General features: G+C 34.9%; 1 protein-coding gene across 8 annotated transcripts in view; it reads right to left on the bottom strand.

The window, feature by feature from the left end:
- Window positions 1-17,152, bottom strand: part of AKAP9 (A-kinase anchoring protein 9) — a 157,714-nt gene that overhangs the window by 44,285 nt on the left and 96,277 nt on the right. For 5 of the 8 annotated variants that reach the window (XM_049893999.1, XM_049894000.1, XM_049894004.1 and 2 more), the window contains 5 exons: window positions 6,606-6,768; window positions 4,852-5,064; window positions 3,879-3,917; window positions 2,183-2,415; window positions 1,154-1,273 (listed from right to left, as the gene is read on the bottom strand). In XM_049893999.1, coding sequence (XP_049749956.1) covers window positions 1,154-1,273; window positions 2,183-2,415; window positions 3,879-3,917; window positions 4,852-5,064; window positions 6,606-6,768 — 768 coding nt within the window. Of the gene's footprint in view, window positions 1-1,153; window positions 1,274-2,182; window positions 2,416-3,878; window positions 3,918-4,851; window positions 5,065-6,605; window positions 6,769-9,811; window positions 15,862-17,152 lie in introns of those variants that run through there. The other 3 variants (XM_049894001.1, XM_049894003.1, XM_049894006.1) reach the window with 2 other exon arrangements.

Here is a 17,152-nt window from a genome sequence, read left to right as displayed (position 1 = left end):
GCAGAGTCCAAACGAAACCAAACCCATTGTCATCGAGTTCATTCTGACTCACAGTAACCCTACAGGACAGGGTAGGACTGCCTCATAGGGTTTCCAAGGCTGTAATCTTTATGGAAGTATTCTGCCACATCTTTTTCCCATGAAGCAGCTCATGGGTTGGAATTGCCAACCTTTTGGTTAGCAGCCGAGCACTTAACCACTGTGCCACTAACAAAAACAAAAAAACAAAAAAAAGCATTGCCGTCAAGTGGATTCTGACTCATAGCGGCCCTATAGGACAGAGTAGAACTGCCCCACAGGGTTTCTAAGGAGTAGCTGATGGATTCAAACTGCCAAACTTTTGGTTGGCAGCCAAACGCTTAACCGTTGTGTCACGAGGGCTTCTTATATGCAGAGTAGGCGGTTGAATATTGAAGACTGGGGCTCAACAAAGATTATAGGATCACCTATAAATGACTCCACATCCTATAAATGTGGAGTCATTTATAGGTGATCCCCTAGGAAGAGAATACTGATACGAAAGAAGAGTGCGCCCAAGACTAATTCTTGAAGCACTCCACCATTTAGATTTTAGATAGAGGAGAACAAAGACTACAGAGATTAGACAGTGAGGCAGGGTGACACAGCAGCCAAGAGAAGGAAGTGTTCCAAGAAGGTGGCTGTAATACCTCTGAATAGTCAAGTAAGGTGAAGACAAAGAGATGATTTTTGGATATAGTCATGAGATTGTGTGTAACCTCCACAAGACCAGTTTCAAAGATGCAGAGGTATGAACCCCATTAAAATAGATGGTTTGGAAATTTCATAGGAGTGGGCTGAGAGCAGAATGGGAGATGGGCAAGTAAAGACAGTTAATATAGGCAACTCTTTTGATCAGTTTTGTTGGGAACAGAAACAGGGGAGTTCATTTAATTGGGCAATACTAGAACATGTTATACAGACAGGAATGATTCAATAGAGCGTAGTCCAAATTTTAATACAAACATTTATTTTTAGGGTTTTGAGGACCTCCTCATGTTGAAGGAATATTTAATTTTCTGATTTTAAGATTTATGTGCAATAGAAAAAATTCATTTTTAATTTTTTCATTATATGTATCTTATTTTATATCCAAAATACAAATTACTGTAAGCAATTTCAACAAAGTTCTTACCTCTCTAGTTTGGTGCTCGCTGATAGGCTGGAATCGAGGTACAACCTTAAGCTGCTGTTCTAGTTTCTGTATTTCCTGTTGGAATACATCTCTCTCATGTTCTCTATCAATGGCTTGCTCCTGAAATTTAAAAATAATAGTAGTAACTGAAGCAACAATATTTACTGAAGCTGTTTTTCCCAGCTTTAATTATAGGTATAGTTCTGTTTGAAGGCAAAGAACCTATAATAGAGTTGCCCAAACCATGAAGGTTTAGAAAGATAACATTCTTTCATGGTTCATAGTTTATTTTGGCTCTTAAACAAAAATGAAAGCATTTAAGTAAACTTTAAAGCACAACAGTTCTTTTTTATTCAAATAACATGAAATACAGAATGAAAAAAGTACTCTCCTTAAAATGTACTTACATTTTTTGAACAAAGGAGCAATTCCACTGTTAAATTAACCAAATATGTAAAATAAGTTGTTTGATAAACTAATTTCATTCTAATCTAGGTTTTATATCTAAAATTGTAAAATATAAGAATCTCATTCTCTGATCTGTAAAGAGAATATCAGGCTTCAATAAAACTCTAAAAAAGGAAATCTGTGTGAAATTAGATATTTAACCTTTTTGGAGAAGGAGAAATGCCAGCATGACAACTGTTCCTACCCTTTCCAAGGGCACACTGATACCTGTGTGTGTATCTTCTCAGGGTAAAGCAGTAGTGGTCAATTAGCTCTGAGGACCAGTGCTTGTTCTGAACACTGGTTAAGAGTACAATAAGCTTCTTAACTCTGAATTTAGAAAGGCTAATTGGAAGAGTTTATTCAAAATCTGGCTGTATGGCTTTGAATTCTAAAAGTTGTACAACAAAAATAATCAGAATTTTTTATTGGAATAGTACTTCTCAATTGATTAGTAAAATATACATGTATGTGAAAACATTAGAACTCATAAGTCTCTTCGTAATTTAAAATTCACAAACCTAAAGTAGTAGCAAGTAGCATTCCACTGAGATAATCCATCTGTAAATTGAGAATACTTACATCTAAAAATTTCCTCATTTTTTCTAACTGCTTTTCCAGTGCTTGGTTTTGCTGTCTTAAGTCCATTAATTCAGCATTTTTTTCTTGTTCCAGCTCTATAAATCTACTGACTTGTTCCTCGACATCTATTTCTAGAGCTTTCACTTGTTTTTGAAGGTCATCACGTACTTTTTCAGCTTGACACTGTACTTCTAGTTTTTCCTTCATTAGCTTTTCTGTTTCCTGTAATAATTCTGTTTACAAAGGTAAAAGTATACTAAGTTAAATCACAATGAATGATGTTATGGCACTAAAATCATCTGTAACTGTTCAACTTTTTTCTTCTTGAGATGAAAAATCTGGGTTTTAATTCAAAGACACATAAAATAAGGTAAATACTTATGAAAATATCATATATCTTAATATATTTCTACATAAGTAAACAAGCTAATATAAATAAAATTATAAAGAATTAACAAAAAATGATATGTCCTGTCACTAAAAATATTTTTGTGAAAACAGCATAGCAAATGACAAATTCATTTTCACAATGAAGAAAAACAAAATCTAATTAAGTTCAAGAAGAAAAACTCACCATTTTCTTTACTTAAGGTAAAAATCAATTCATTCCAAACCCTCAGAGTCACTTTTATATGCATACACAATACACATGAAGATCAAATACTGTAAATTTTTAACTGAGGCCATTAACAGTTATAGAAAAAGGAACACGACTGCAGTCCGAGTTTTCAGTTAGGCTTTTTCCTTACTAGATCCATATTCCTGAGTTGCTCTTGCATGCTTACATGCATGGGCAAAGGAAAACTGACAAGTATGAGAGGCAGTGTGGCATAGTGCTTAGGAGCAGGCCGTGGGTTCAGATCCTAGCTCTGCCACTTATCTCCTATGTGACACTTAACATGCTATCCTTCAGTTTCCTTACATGTGATAATAATAGTACTGATCTCTTACAGTTAATGTTTGCTCAAATGAGTTAATATATGTAAACAATAGTTCTTAGGGTGTGGTAAGTACTATTAAGAAAAACCAAACCTATTGCCGTTGAGTTGATTCCAACTCATAGTGACTCTATGTAAGTGTTAGCTATTAATAATGATAAGTATGCACGGCAAAAGTAAAACAATTTTCTAGTGAAGAAGATGAAAGGAACATGTCTCAAATGTCTTCATACTAACTGCACTCAGAACTAAGTATAGTTCTCTAGGAAACTACAGAACTGCTTTCTATAGAAAACAGCTTTCCTTTTAAAACAATACTGATATTAGAGGTTAAAATAAAATCAACCAGAAAGATTTTTACCAGATTTCATTGATCCATCTGATACCATCATCTTATATACTTCCTGATTTAGAAAGAGCCTTTGAAAAGTCATAGGTTACATGAGTTTAACGTATTTGTTAATGAAAAAAAGTTTTAATAAAACAACATACTCTTTAAAAAACTGAAATAGTCAAGCTCTGTGCAAAAACAGATATGAGATGATGGTTACTATGAATCTAAGATATTAATTTCAAGTAAAAATGTGTATTTTTATTGCAAGAAAATTTGTTAAAGAGAAAAACTGTAAGTATGAAACACAATAGCAGAATTGCAAAATGAGAGATAATGTTAGTTGGTTGAAAATCCAAAAGGTCACCCAATTTTTTGAGATGTGAGTCTACCACCAAAGATTGGCCATGCAATTGCATAAACACACCTGTTCCAGGTGCTGCATCGACTGCAGCATCTACTAGTCCTAAGAGAATAGGAAAAGAAAAAATAAAACAAGAAGATAACAAAAACATGACAATTTATATGCCTTCTGCTTCCTAAAATAGGATAATGCACAAAAAAAGAATTAGAAGCAAAAGTAGAAGTTGATTATTATCACTGCTAACATTTTAAGAAGTTCCAACATTACTTGGATATTGACATTTATCACATGTATACTTTCCACATTAAAAATGCCAACCCTAAACCTATACTGAACTAATCTGAGCAACCAGAAAGAACTTCACAATATTTCTAAACTGATAAAGTGAAATTAGTGAAGCTACAGATTTATAACTGCATTATGTAGTATGGAAAAAACTACTCAAAGTTCCATCATTGCAAAGACTGACACTTTTTTTTTTTTTTACCTCTAAACCTTAACTTCAAGATGTTACCTAACTTCTCATTTAAAGAAAGATTAAGGGAAATTTATGAATTTAAATATTTAAAGGCTTCCAGCAGCCTTTTCAACCTCTTCTACTTGCAGGTCGAAGTCCACCTCCACCTGCTCACTACCTGTGCCCGGTCGTTGCCCTCAGTTATTTAATCTAAGTATACATTTTTGCTGCCTCTCTGCTCTTAAAAGAACCAAGTTTTATATAATTTTCAAAATATCCCGCCTCATTATTTGCAGCTTCCTCTTAAGGCAGAAGTTTAGGGATAAATAAAAAAAAAAAAAGAGTGACCTTTTCCTGCTAACATGCACCAAAGGCGGAGGGAGGGGGTGGGGAATTTTGATTGACATTGTTAGCTAATAAGACATTAACCTAGATGTTAGATTTTCTTACAATTTTTCAAGTCCTTATAAAAACACATGATAATGGCACTGAAAAAGAAAAAAAAAAGCCAGTTTGAACTTTTAAAGAATATAAATAAAATGAGAGCAATGTTTCATACAAAGTCTGAAAAATACATACGTTGTTCAACCGGGCCTGCCTCTGCTTTCATAGCCTCCTTCTGCCTGCACAGTAATTCTCTCTCTTCTTGGATCTGCTGTCTCTCTGCTTCCAGTTCTTGTAATCTACCACCTGCACATAACAACTCCTGCTCAAGACGATCTATTACATCAGATTTTTCCTGAATTTGCCTTTCAAAAAAGGTTCTTTCATCTGCATAGCCATCAATGACACCTGTAAAATCAAATTAACAGAGAACTGGATTATAACCCATTTCAAATTTTACCGTTAGATTTTAACATAAGCAATAACAAGTGCACTGTTAGCAAAACTTTAAATCATTCCAACCTATTACAATTCCCGAATAAATTTGCTGCTGATGATAGCAGTTAACTACTAACTTTCTTTGGGGGGAAACATAAGGTTTATTCTAAGCAATTACTCTACATGCTTACATAGAGACCATTCTGATTCCAAAAAAAAAAAAGCAAATGGTGTGAAGTAGGCCAGTTACCAATGAAACTTATAAAGAGAAGAGGAGGGAGGAGAATAAAAGATCAACCATTTTCTAATCTTAACATGACTGATTGAACCCTGTCCTCCCCTTTTTCTGAGATCAACTGATATCAGGTCACAAGGTGGTCTTTGGCCCTCTACCCACCTGCAGTCATGATACCTTTTGAAATTTAAATTAAATAAGCTTGGCTTTAAACAGGAAAGAAAAGATTAGCAACTTTGGGTGAAAAAAGCCACTGGCAGGATTAATTTTGGGTCAGGAATTTTTCTGGTTAATATTGGGTTTTGTGTGTGAGAAAAAAACCTTAAAATCAAAGTAAGATGTCTGTTATTAATTTTTCTCTTTGACATCTTTCCCCTCTTGATTATGATTCAACTAAAATCTTTGATCAACTAAGCGTTGGCCGGGCATCATCTAGGTTTCTTCAGGTCTCATAGGTACTGCTTTATGAGGTTCCTTTTTTTGAAACATAGTTAGGTAGGTTCCTTAGCTTCTTTTCTGTTGTTGTTGCTCTAGTTGGAGGGAGACTATTTGCTGTACCTTACAAGGCCACTCACAAGTAACCACTGACTTTAAATATGGTATGTTCCAAGCAGCCTTTTTCTTGGAACATACCATATTTCTTAACCATTGTGACTAAATATGAAATTTCTCTGAACTTTGTATTACTCTGCTATGCTAAAGAATCACATCATGTAAGTATAACTCATTTTATATTTTATATTAAACAGGTATAAATACATAGGTTCCTGGAAAGCTGAATATAAATCAGATGCTTATAAACTGAATCATATTTTAGGTGTAATAGAAAAGGCTGATAAATTCTAGAAGACCAATATCCCACAACAGTATCTCAAAATAAAACACACATGGGGCTTTAGGGTTTAAACCCTGGCTTTACCACTTAATGGCTAGCTTGAACAATTTATTTATTAACATCTCTTAGCTTCAGTTTCCACACCTTTAAATCATAAGAGTTGTTTTAGGATGATGGGATTATGTTAACAACACATCATTATTCATTTCCATATTTTCTAAAATTTTTACTATTTTTTGTAACCCTATTAAATTCTTTTTACAATTTAAAAAATATATAGCTTTAAAAATTACTTGAAGGAACTTTGAAGATAAACTACAACTTTAAATTAGTGGTCACTTTAAATTAGATTGGTGGTTTCCAAACCCAGCCGTGTATCAAAATTTCTATCTTTAGATTTGAAATTTTTCCAGTCTCAGTTGCCAACAGCAAGGTGCTTACCCTCAGCCTTACTGAGCTCCACAGCCAGCTGTTCCCTGGCCCTAGACTCCTCATGAAGGCGCTCTCGCAGTTCTTCTTGGCACTTGAGGGACTCTGTCGTTTCTTGTTTCTGTCTGAATGACTCATGCATCAACTCTGTCTGTGTAACTTTTGCATGCTCCAGCTAAACAAGGAGAGAAAGCATACACAAAGGAAGACAATTAAATTACTGGGAATCCAGTCCCACTCCCCAATAAAGCTAAATAAAAAAGAATTTGAATAAAAATAAAGATTCTTGAATCACAGTTATTTAAATATTTCTAGTGCATGCTAACATTAGTAGTAGAATTAATCGTAGTAAAAAAGTAGATTAGCTGTGTACAACTTTCCATAAGAGGTACATTCTGGTTTTACTAAAGAATAGGCTTCTTTTGGAAATAAACCAATTTGAATCACTAGATCTGCATTCTATCAAATAAAGGGAGATACAATCTTAAGGAAGCACAGGTTCTTTTTTGTATTTGCTAAAGCATTTTATGTAACTGTGTGCTCTACAGTAAATTTTATTTCCTTTGTATTTTTTTTTTTGTATTTAATATTCAATTGATTGTGATTCCTATAATGTTTGCTGTGTTGATACTTTGGGGGACTAATAATATGAATATAATGGCATCAATGATACAAAATCATAGTGGTACAACAAAAAGAAATTACATTTATAAGCCACATGTTTTAACTAAAAGCTTTATAATTCTATCCATTTGTGAAACACCTGCAAGACTCTATATGAATATTCAGTTCATTTTTTAAATCTCTGAATACAAGGCATTGACCACAAACATAGCCTCCTTAAAATGCTGTTACTGGCACATACTCACCTCATTCTTAAGTAAGTTCTAAGGTGACAAAGTACAATGGGGAGATAACTGGATCACTGTTACTGACTACAATGTATGAAACTGCAGAAAAGCACTGAATCCACCTTCATTTTCTGGGCTTCTGACTGCCAGTACCTGCTTATCTGTTTTTATCCAAACAACAACGTGGGAAAGATTTGAGCTCATATGTTTCTAGTTCTTAGTCCTAGATCATTAACAGTATTCAATAAATTAAAAAAAAAAGACGGCCATATACATTAATAATAGGCTCATAGTAATGTTGAAAGATTTTTAAAATTTATATATCAAGTTTTGCGTATTAGAAAGATGACCATATTTTAAACTTAAAATATGAATCAAATGTAAAGTGGTGTCTAACCTATAGTCAGACATCAGCAATGTACTATAAAATTATGATATTTAAGACTAGCTTATTGTTAAACAAAAGACCTCTGCTCTTCACATCTAAATGGTTATTTACCACAGCAAATGGATTTTACAGTTATTAAAATTCTTTATGGTTACTCTAAATCAATTTCCAAAATATCCAGTATGCAATTTTTGTTGTTTTAATAAAATGCTTTAAATGTCATTCACATTTTATTAACTGAAAATAATGTGAACACACATTTAAGATTCATAATAAAAAATTAAGTATAAATTTTAAATCATAAAATATCTGTAATATGTTTTTACCTCAAAAAGGATAAAATTTTATAAATATTTTTACCTTTGATTGGCAAAGGGTATTTTTCCTTTAAATGTGGATAACTAATATACATTAGTTTTTATTATAAAGAAACATGACCATAGAGTAATAAACTAATTTATACAGAACTACTCCCCTGGTTTTATAGCCATAACCCGAATTTTAAAAATATATCAACTGCTTCTATTTACTTCTACATATACATATGTAATTTTAACAATGTGAATTATATAATGGTTGCCTATAAAACATACGAAACTTCTAAGAGTTCAAAGCTATGCTCAAAAATGATACGAATTTTTTTCTTTTTCAAATTTACTATACAAACCACTAAATATTTGCTTTAAATAGGAAAATTAGTCTTCTATATATTACTCCTTGGTAAGATCTAAATTACTCTTAAAGTGCATTAAAATGATATTTACCATAAAGCCATAAGTAATAACATCAGGTTTATAAAAATAAATAAATAGGTTTTAACAACCAAACAGTAAAATCTAGCAAACTAACTTCATTTATAAAAGATGGGATCCACATTTTATTGGGATATGAAACCCCTTCAAATGCCCATCCAAACAGTTTATGCTTTAAAAAATCTCATTCAGCCAACGTATGATTTATCCCCAACATGTATACTACTATGAGGCATATAAAATTTTATATTTTCAAAATATTTAAGAAACTTATTTTTTACTATTACATTAAAAGTATGTACAAATACTGACTTTCTGTTTGAGATGAAGAAAAACTTTTGGAAAGTGATAGTAGTGATAGTTGTACAACATAGTGAAGTAATTAGTATTACTGAACTGCACATTTAGAAATGGTTAAAACGGAAATTTTTGAGTTAAATGTATTTTACCACAATATTTTTTTTTTTTTAAAGCATGTGTAAAGCCTAAGTAAATATTCTGTCACTTTAATATAAAAGTTGCAGGAGAGGCAATAAAACTAACTTCTGAACGCCACCTGGCTTGTTAAATATCAGCTAGTACATTATAGTTACAGTCAGGGAAGTCCTAAGAAGTGCTGAGTAACTTGTGGTAAATCATTGACAACATATGTAAGCGCGGAACCTGAAATACTAAATACCCAGCCTCTTTATGCTAAACATTTGTTCTTAATGTTTATAAAATACATTTCACATAAAAAGCTCTAAAGAGTATCTCCTCATAGGATCAGTAGGCAGATGGAAAACAATCTTTTTCTTGACTGGTGCTACAGTCAATAAGCCATCGATTGATTGCAAACATTCCCTAATTGGCTCAACGACAAGTCACTTAGCTGTTTTAGGTACCACAACGCCTATTCTCTCAAATATAATCATTCCGTTTTTACTCAGATGGGCATAATAAAAACAAAAGCAAGATACTCAAAGAGAAGCGGGATCTTTTTAAACAGCTTTCCTGGGACTGAAGAACTGTAATATTATCTCATTCTGCTTTCCTGAATTAAAAACGTAGCCAAGTTGGGGCTCTTAGACCAAATTTAGCCCTTTAATATATCCATGATGAACATGGAGCAACACGCCAAACAACAAAACAAGGCTCTACTGCATTTAACCTTTCTAAAGACACTTAAAATTTCACTTCTCACTATACACAGATTTTTAACTAAATCAATATTGTTTTCATACTTACTGAATAAGGAGGAGTAGGCAGTGAAATTCTAGAAATAAGCTTTAATATGTGCCCATTTCTTTTGTGAATAAAATGAAAAATAGAAGTATTAACAATTACTGAATTATTTTCATCCAAAGGTTCACATAGAGGAAAAGGATTTGGTAAAGGGACACGAGATTCAACCTCATAAATGTCTTCATCTTGTTCTTCCAACCATGAGCCACTGAGTCTGACGGTTGCCAAGTAAGTCCTGTAAGAATCCATTCTACAAGATGGAGCTGCCGATCTTCCTCATCTGCTTTACCAGTTTTTCACTACATTTAAAAAGTTCTGTTTAGTTTATCAAGATAAATTTTTCAAATCAGTATGAAAATTCTTTTTAGCACTATCAAATAAATATTACAAAATTAATCCACACAGTTGAATAATAAAAGGGAGGGAAAAGTTCAGAAAAATATCTCTAGAAATTAAAAAAAAAAAAAAAACTAGATCGCCATCAGTCTTCATCCAAAAAGCAAAACTAAAAACACAAAAAACAAAAACCGAAGCCAACTAAACAGACCTCTTTTCAACTAAAATAATTAAAATCCCTGAAGAATAGAGGAAAGAAAATATATCTAATTAGCTGAGCAATAAAATAACTTTCAATATCATATATATGTCTGTGTTAATAAATAAGCCTTCCAAGCAGAACCTGACAGGGAAGGTCAAGTTTTAAATCTCCATAGGAGCAGTCTTGAGAAATGCAGTTGCAACAAACATTAGTTCTTGCTGCCTCACTCAATTCAAAAGGAAAAGCTCTTCTGAACTGAGCTGTTCAAACAGTCTCTCCTGCTGGGCCAAAGGATTCTAGTTGGTGTCCTCTGAGGAAAAGGTCAGAACACAGGGTGTGGTGTACTGTCTTTACCTACAGGTACACTGACAGGTGGAATGTGAGTTAATCCGCCCACAAAAAAGCTTGCCTAACAGGATCCAAGTTCCACGTCAGAGCTCTGAATAGGGCATTTAGGCAAGTTCATAATGCTTCTAAAATAAGCTGGTGGTTTTCCATCCCATTAAAAAAATTGTTTTAATTTAAAAATGTGAAACCAGTATGTTTAGGTCCACATTTCTAATTCAGTTATTCAAGTATATCAAATGATTATCCTTATTTCTGGAAAACTAAATCAAGCACTTGCTTCTGATCTCCTTAGAGCTAATACTCATCCTTTTGTGCAGCCACTGAAACTAAGTACAGATAGTTCATTTATAATCTATTTCCACATTGAATTGTTCATAGAGGAAATGTTAAGGGAAAAAAACCCTCTCTAAGCTGCAAGCAATTATACCATGTAAGAGATCCTATGAACTCTGACTGAAGTTTAAAAGCCCAAGTGGCACATAGGAGTAGTAGTTAGCCTCTGGTCACTCCAGAAACCTGGGGAATACTCAATAAACCAGCCATTTAGAATTTTTAAAGATAAACACCTTATTTTTTAATATTAAAAAGTTCTCAATAATAAATTTTTTTCCAATAAAGCAAAAAGCTCTAATTTTGGTGACTTTTCTCTATTCAATATCTAAATATCTTAAACCCAGAAAGCCTTTGTCTAATATAGAAAAACCCCATACTAAAGCAAGCAGGTAATATCCACAAAATCCATTTTATTGCCACTTTCAGTATATAACATTTTTTAAAGGCACCAATATCCAAATCCTTCACGATGGGCTAACCAGTAAGGCAGAGAAAATGTGCTCAGCATCTATAAGGAGAAGGTACGGGGCATGAAAGGGGCAGCTGCTTCTTGGCAATTCTAGAACTTGGCAATGACAAATTTCTCATTATTATGTGATTCCCCTAGTTAGTCTGTGAAGATGTCTTAGCAACTGTACAAGTTGGAGGCCTAGCCCTACCACTGCTGCAGCTAAATTTGATTTTACTGGAACTTTGGCAGACATAAAATTATCAATATCCTAGCTGTTCAACTTTAAGAAGTGGTGACATCCACACTTAGTAGATCAAATACCTCTCTTTCCCTGCTCTCTCTGCAAATTATGGTTTATTTTGATAAGCTGGTGTTTAATTTCTCTTATTTGAAGCAAAAACAAAAACTTGTAAGTAAGAGCTATCTCCTTATAAATAGTAACAAGTAGGTCACGATAAGACCTAACCAGAAAGAAAGGAGAGAAAAACTAGAAAGGAAAAAAAAAGCAAAACAAAAGGCCTCCCAAAAGCACTAGATCAAATGATTTAGGATGGCGGCAAACAGTCCTCATAACAACAGTATATTAACTGATAGCACATTATAGCAACTGATTTTCAGAAAGGTGATCTCGACTTAAAATAATTCAAATTATATTGTATTTCCTTTTTCATCTTAGAAACAGGGCTTCGAGCCAGTTTGGTCAGGTTCAAAATTGCTGAGAATTTGCATTTCTACCAAGTTCCCAGGCAATGCTAATACTGCTGGTTAGGGACCAATTCTGAGAGCCATTAGTACTGCAGTGATTCTCAAAATTTATTATACATAAGAATCACCTGGGGATCTTGTTAAACTATAGATTCTGATTCAGTATATCTGGACTGGAAATGTAAATTCTTAGCAGGTGTTCAAACTGGAACAAACCAGTTCAAAGCCCTGCTTAGAAGGCATATAAAACTTTTTTTTTTTTGCAGTCAAAACCAGTTCAAACCACTATAAAAAACAACATGGCACCTCTTTAAAAAGCTTGAAATACAAATACCATACAATCCAGCAATCCCACTCCTAGTAATATATCCTAGAGAAATAAGAGCTGTCACATGAATAGACATATGCACACCCATGTTTACTGCAGTATTATTCACAACAGCAAAAAGATGAAAACCACCTAAGTGCCCATCAACAGATAAACTGTGGTACATACACACAGTAGAATACTACACAACCATAAAGTACAATGATGAATCCGTGAAACATCTCACAACATGAATGAATCTGGAGAGCATTATGCTGAGTGAAATAAGTCAACCACAAAAGGACAAATATTATATGAGACAACTATTATAAAAACTCAAGAAAATGTTTATACACAGAAAAAAACACTCATTGATGGTTAAGAGGGACAGGGAGGGTGGGGAGGGGAAACCACTAACTAGATAGCAGACAAGTGTTAACTTTAGTGAAGGCAAAGACAACACACAATATAGGGGAAGTCTGTACAACCTGACCAAGGCAAAGTCATAGAAGCTTCCTAGACACAGCCAAACACCTTGAGGGACCAGTTACTGGGGCTGAGGACCACGGTCTTGGGAAACATCTAGATCAACTGGTATAACACAGTTCATAAGGAAAATGTTCCACAACCTAGTCTGGGGAGTAGCGTCTATTATCTTAGAAGTTTGCAAGCAGCCATCTAAAATGCATCAATCAGTCCCATCCTATCCGGAGCAAAAGTGAATGAAGAAAATCAAAAGGCACAAAGGAAATATTAGTCCAAAGGACTAATGGACCACATGAAACACAGCCTCCACAAGCCTGAGCCCAGAACAATTAGATGGTGCCATCAACTGCTCTGACAGGGGTCACAACAGGTGGTCCAGAACAGAGTGGGAGGAAAATGTAGGACAAAATTCAAATTCACAAAAAAAGATCAGCCTTACTGGCCTGACAGAGACTGGAAGAACCCCTGAGACTATGGCCCCCGTACCTCCACTAACTCAGAACTGAAACCATTCCCAAAGTCCACCTTTCAGCCAAAGATCAGACAGGCCTATAAAACAACCATAACACACATGAGGAATGTGCTTCTTGGTTCAATCAACTATACAAGAGCAAATGGGTAACACCTGCCCAAAAGCAAAGACAAGAAGGCAGGAAAAAAATGTGCTTCTTAGTTCAATCAACTATACAAGATCAAATGGGTAACACCTGCCCAAAAGCAAAGACAAGAAGGCAGGAAGGGAGACGAAAACTGGATGAATGGACATAGGGAACCCAGGGTGGAAAGGGGAGAGTGCTGACAGATTGTGGGGATTGCAACCAATGTCACAAAACAATTTGTGTGCAAGTTTTTAAAGGAGAAACTACTTTGCACTGTAAACTTTCACCTAAAGCATAATAAAATTAAAAAATATATTATGAACATTTTGATGTATTTCCCTATAACCTATCCTTTATATAATTAAGATTATACTTTGTCTGCAGTTAAGATATCCTGATCCTTTTATTCAGATATTGCCATGTCATTACACTTCTCTCCTTAAGATAAAAAAAAAAAACAAAAAACCCAGTTCCAATAATTTTTTAGAGGGACACAATTATCCAAACAGACTTATTACCCTCAGGTTTCTGATAATCAAGAGGTCAATGTATATTTGAAGGCTATTAATCTGCAGTATAGTGTTATGTTTCCCAAACTAAATAGTTTTAATTTAAACATAAATGTCAAGCTATTTAATCTTTCCCCATTCGTCATTTTCATCATTGTAAAAACACCACCCTTGCTCTTCTGGATTTTGATTTGTTTACTTATTTAGTTGAGAGACTAAATCCTGGGTACAGACACTGACAGAGCCCTGACCAGTGCTGAGCACACCCGAGGCAAATTAGACGGCATTTCAATACTTTGATTCCAGTTATGTTTAAAATGCAACAACAGCAGAACAAAAACTTAGTACACACTGCTATTTTATCCTCAGGAAAGTCTCTTTTTGAGAAAATCTAGGCTCGTGTAGTTTAGGTCCCATTATTCTAAAAAATGATTATTAGGAAACTCATGAGACCTTATCCTATAACGAAACTCACTCTGTGGGAATAAATTCCTTATTCACTAATTTTTTCTAGGGCCTAAAAGAATCTCTTGGTAAATAAACTACTATAGCTCTAAATAAAAAATAAATATCATAGCCCTAGTGGCATAGTGGTTGAGAGCTCAGCTACTAACCAAAAGTTCAGCAATTCGAATCCACCAGTCACTCCTTGGAAACCCTATAGGGCAGTTCTACTCTGTCCTATAGTGCTGCTAATGGACTTGAAGGCAACGGCTTTGGTTTTTTTTTTTATGGCTCTAAATAGTACCTCTGGATTCTGGAAAACTAATTGATGCATGACTGTTCTCACAGAACAGACTGATTTCTATTTCTGCTTGATCCAAGAATCTTAAATATAACTTTTCTGTATAATAACAAAAAGACTACTGTATAAAGATTGAGCTAAAGAGATAACTAAGAGCCCATCATGGATTGAATTGTGTCCCCCCAAAAATGTGTATCAACTTGTCATGATTTCCAGTATTGTGTGGTTGTCCACCATTTTGTGATCTGTGTGATTATCCTTTGTGTTGTAAATCCTAGGCCCTATGATGTTAATGAGGCAGGATTAGTGGCAGTTCCGTTAATCCCACAGGGCTCAACCTACAAGATTAGGTTGTATCTTGAGTTAGTCCCTTTTGGGACATAAAAGAGAACAGAGCAGAGAGGAGAGGGACCTCATATCACCAAGAAAGAAGACTGGGAGTGGAGTGAAACCTCTGGACCCAGGGTCCCTGTGCTGAGATACTCCTAGACCCAGGGGAAGATTGATGACAAAGACCTTCCCCCAGAACTGACAGAGAGAGAAAGCCTTCCCCTGGAGTTGGCACCCCTGAACCTGTACTTCTAGCCTCCTAAACTGTGAGAGAATAAATATGTTTGTTAAGGCCATTCACTTGTGGTATTTGCTATAGTAAACCAAACCAAACCAAACCAAACCCAGTGCCGTCGAGTCGATTTCAACTCATAGCGACCCTACAGAACAGAGTAGAACTGCCCCCTAGAGTTTCTGAGGAGCGCCACGCGGATTCGAACTGCCGACCCTTTGGTTAGCAGCCATAGCACTTAACCACTATGCCACCAGGGTTTCCTTTGCTACAGTAGCACTAAATATTAAGACAGAGCCTAAAGGTAGTCTCTAAGCATTTTTCCTAATGCTGTAATGACAGTTATTCCAACCAACAGAAAATTAGCAATAGATTGAATACAAGCCTAATTTCCTGGTAGCCTTCCTAGGTGAAAGAGAAGTAAAACTCATAATAAATGTATTACTATATAGAATTATACGTACCATTGGGCAAATTACTTCTCAAATCAAATACATAAATTAAAAAACTCCTGTAATACATATATTATGAAATTAGCCTGTAAGGCAGATACCTATCCAATGTCCTGATAGTAAAGAAAAAGCTTACTAATTCTTTTTTTAAAGCAGGATGTACCTATGGAACTGAATGCAGCTCAAAACCTTAAAACCAAGTACAAAGCTTAACCATCTTTCACCAAAACTACAGAACATATAAAACTACACCAAACATGCAACAATATTTACTTAGATCATGGGACCTTTTCCATGAAATTTACCCCACCCACAACCACAAGCTCACAATTACCTACAATAATCCCTCTCCCTAATCTTAACAGAGATAAAGTCCCTCTGATCCAAAGGCCACACCCTTCACCTGTGTTCTGGATTCCATTCTCAGCTACCCCAAGATCTATCTCCATAAAACCCATCCCCTCCGTCCTGCATCTCCCACTTCTCCATTGCTACACAATATAAACTATTCCAACTTAAAAAGATCACTCTCCTTTTCTTAAGCTAGTGCTCTTCTGCTTTCTCCAAAGCTAGAGGTCATGAAATTACTGTATTTCTTCAACTCCTTGAATTCTGAATTCCTCCTCTATCATTCTATTAAAATATTGTCATCAAGGTATAGAAAAATCTAATGGACACTAAACCCTTACCTCTCCATGGTATCTGACCTGACCCTCTCCTCATTTTGTTTATGACCCTATTGTCTTGATTTTCCTTTTAACTCTCATTCTCAATCTCTTTTATAGATTTACCTATCTTTACTCTCTTTTAAATGACAGCATTTTACCAGCTCAAAAGTTAGCTCTTTGTACACCCTGCAAAACCTTCAAATGCCTCCCCAAACTCCATACCCTAGGTGAGTATCTTTACTTGCATGCCGCCTCCATGCATTTCAAACTCAGCTTATCTAAAACTGAAGTCTATCCATTTCTTTTGCATCCCCTATCTCAACAAATGAAATAATGAACAACCTGATCAGTTAAGGATTCATCCCTGGTCCTGTCCTCCTCCTCCTTATCACCCACATCCAGTCATACCAAGTTCTATCAAATTCAACTTCCTAAACAGCTTTCAAATCACTTTCCTTCTGCTTTAACTTGATCTCTCATCACCTCGCAATTAGGTTTTAACAGTCTCTGTCTCTCTACATTCAGCATCTTTCTTCACGACCCTCTTGCTCGTCCATCCATCACACTGTTGCCTGAGCAACTGCTCTAAAACACAAAGTTGATAAGGTTATTTTCCTGCTAACACCTTTCAGAAGAATCCA

Source organism: Elephas maximus, chromosome 8, assembly GCF_024166365.1.
Source record: "Elephas maximus indicus isolate mEleMax1 chromosome 8, mEleMax1 primary haplotype, whole genome shotgun sequence".
In the NCBI taxonomy this organism is placed as follows: Eukaryota; Metazoa; Chordata; class Mammalia; order Proboscidea; family Elephantidae; genus Elephas; species Elephas maximus.
The sequence above is the reverse complement of the archived record's forward strand: the minus strand, read 5'-3'. Positions and strand labels throughout refer to the sequence as shown.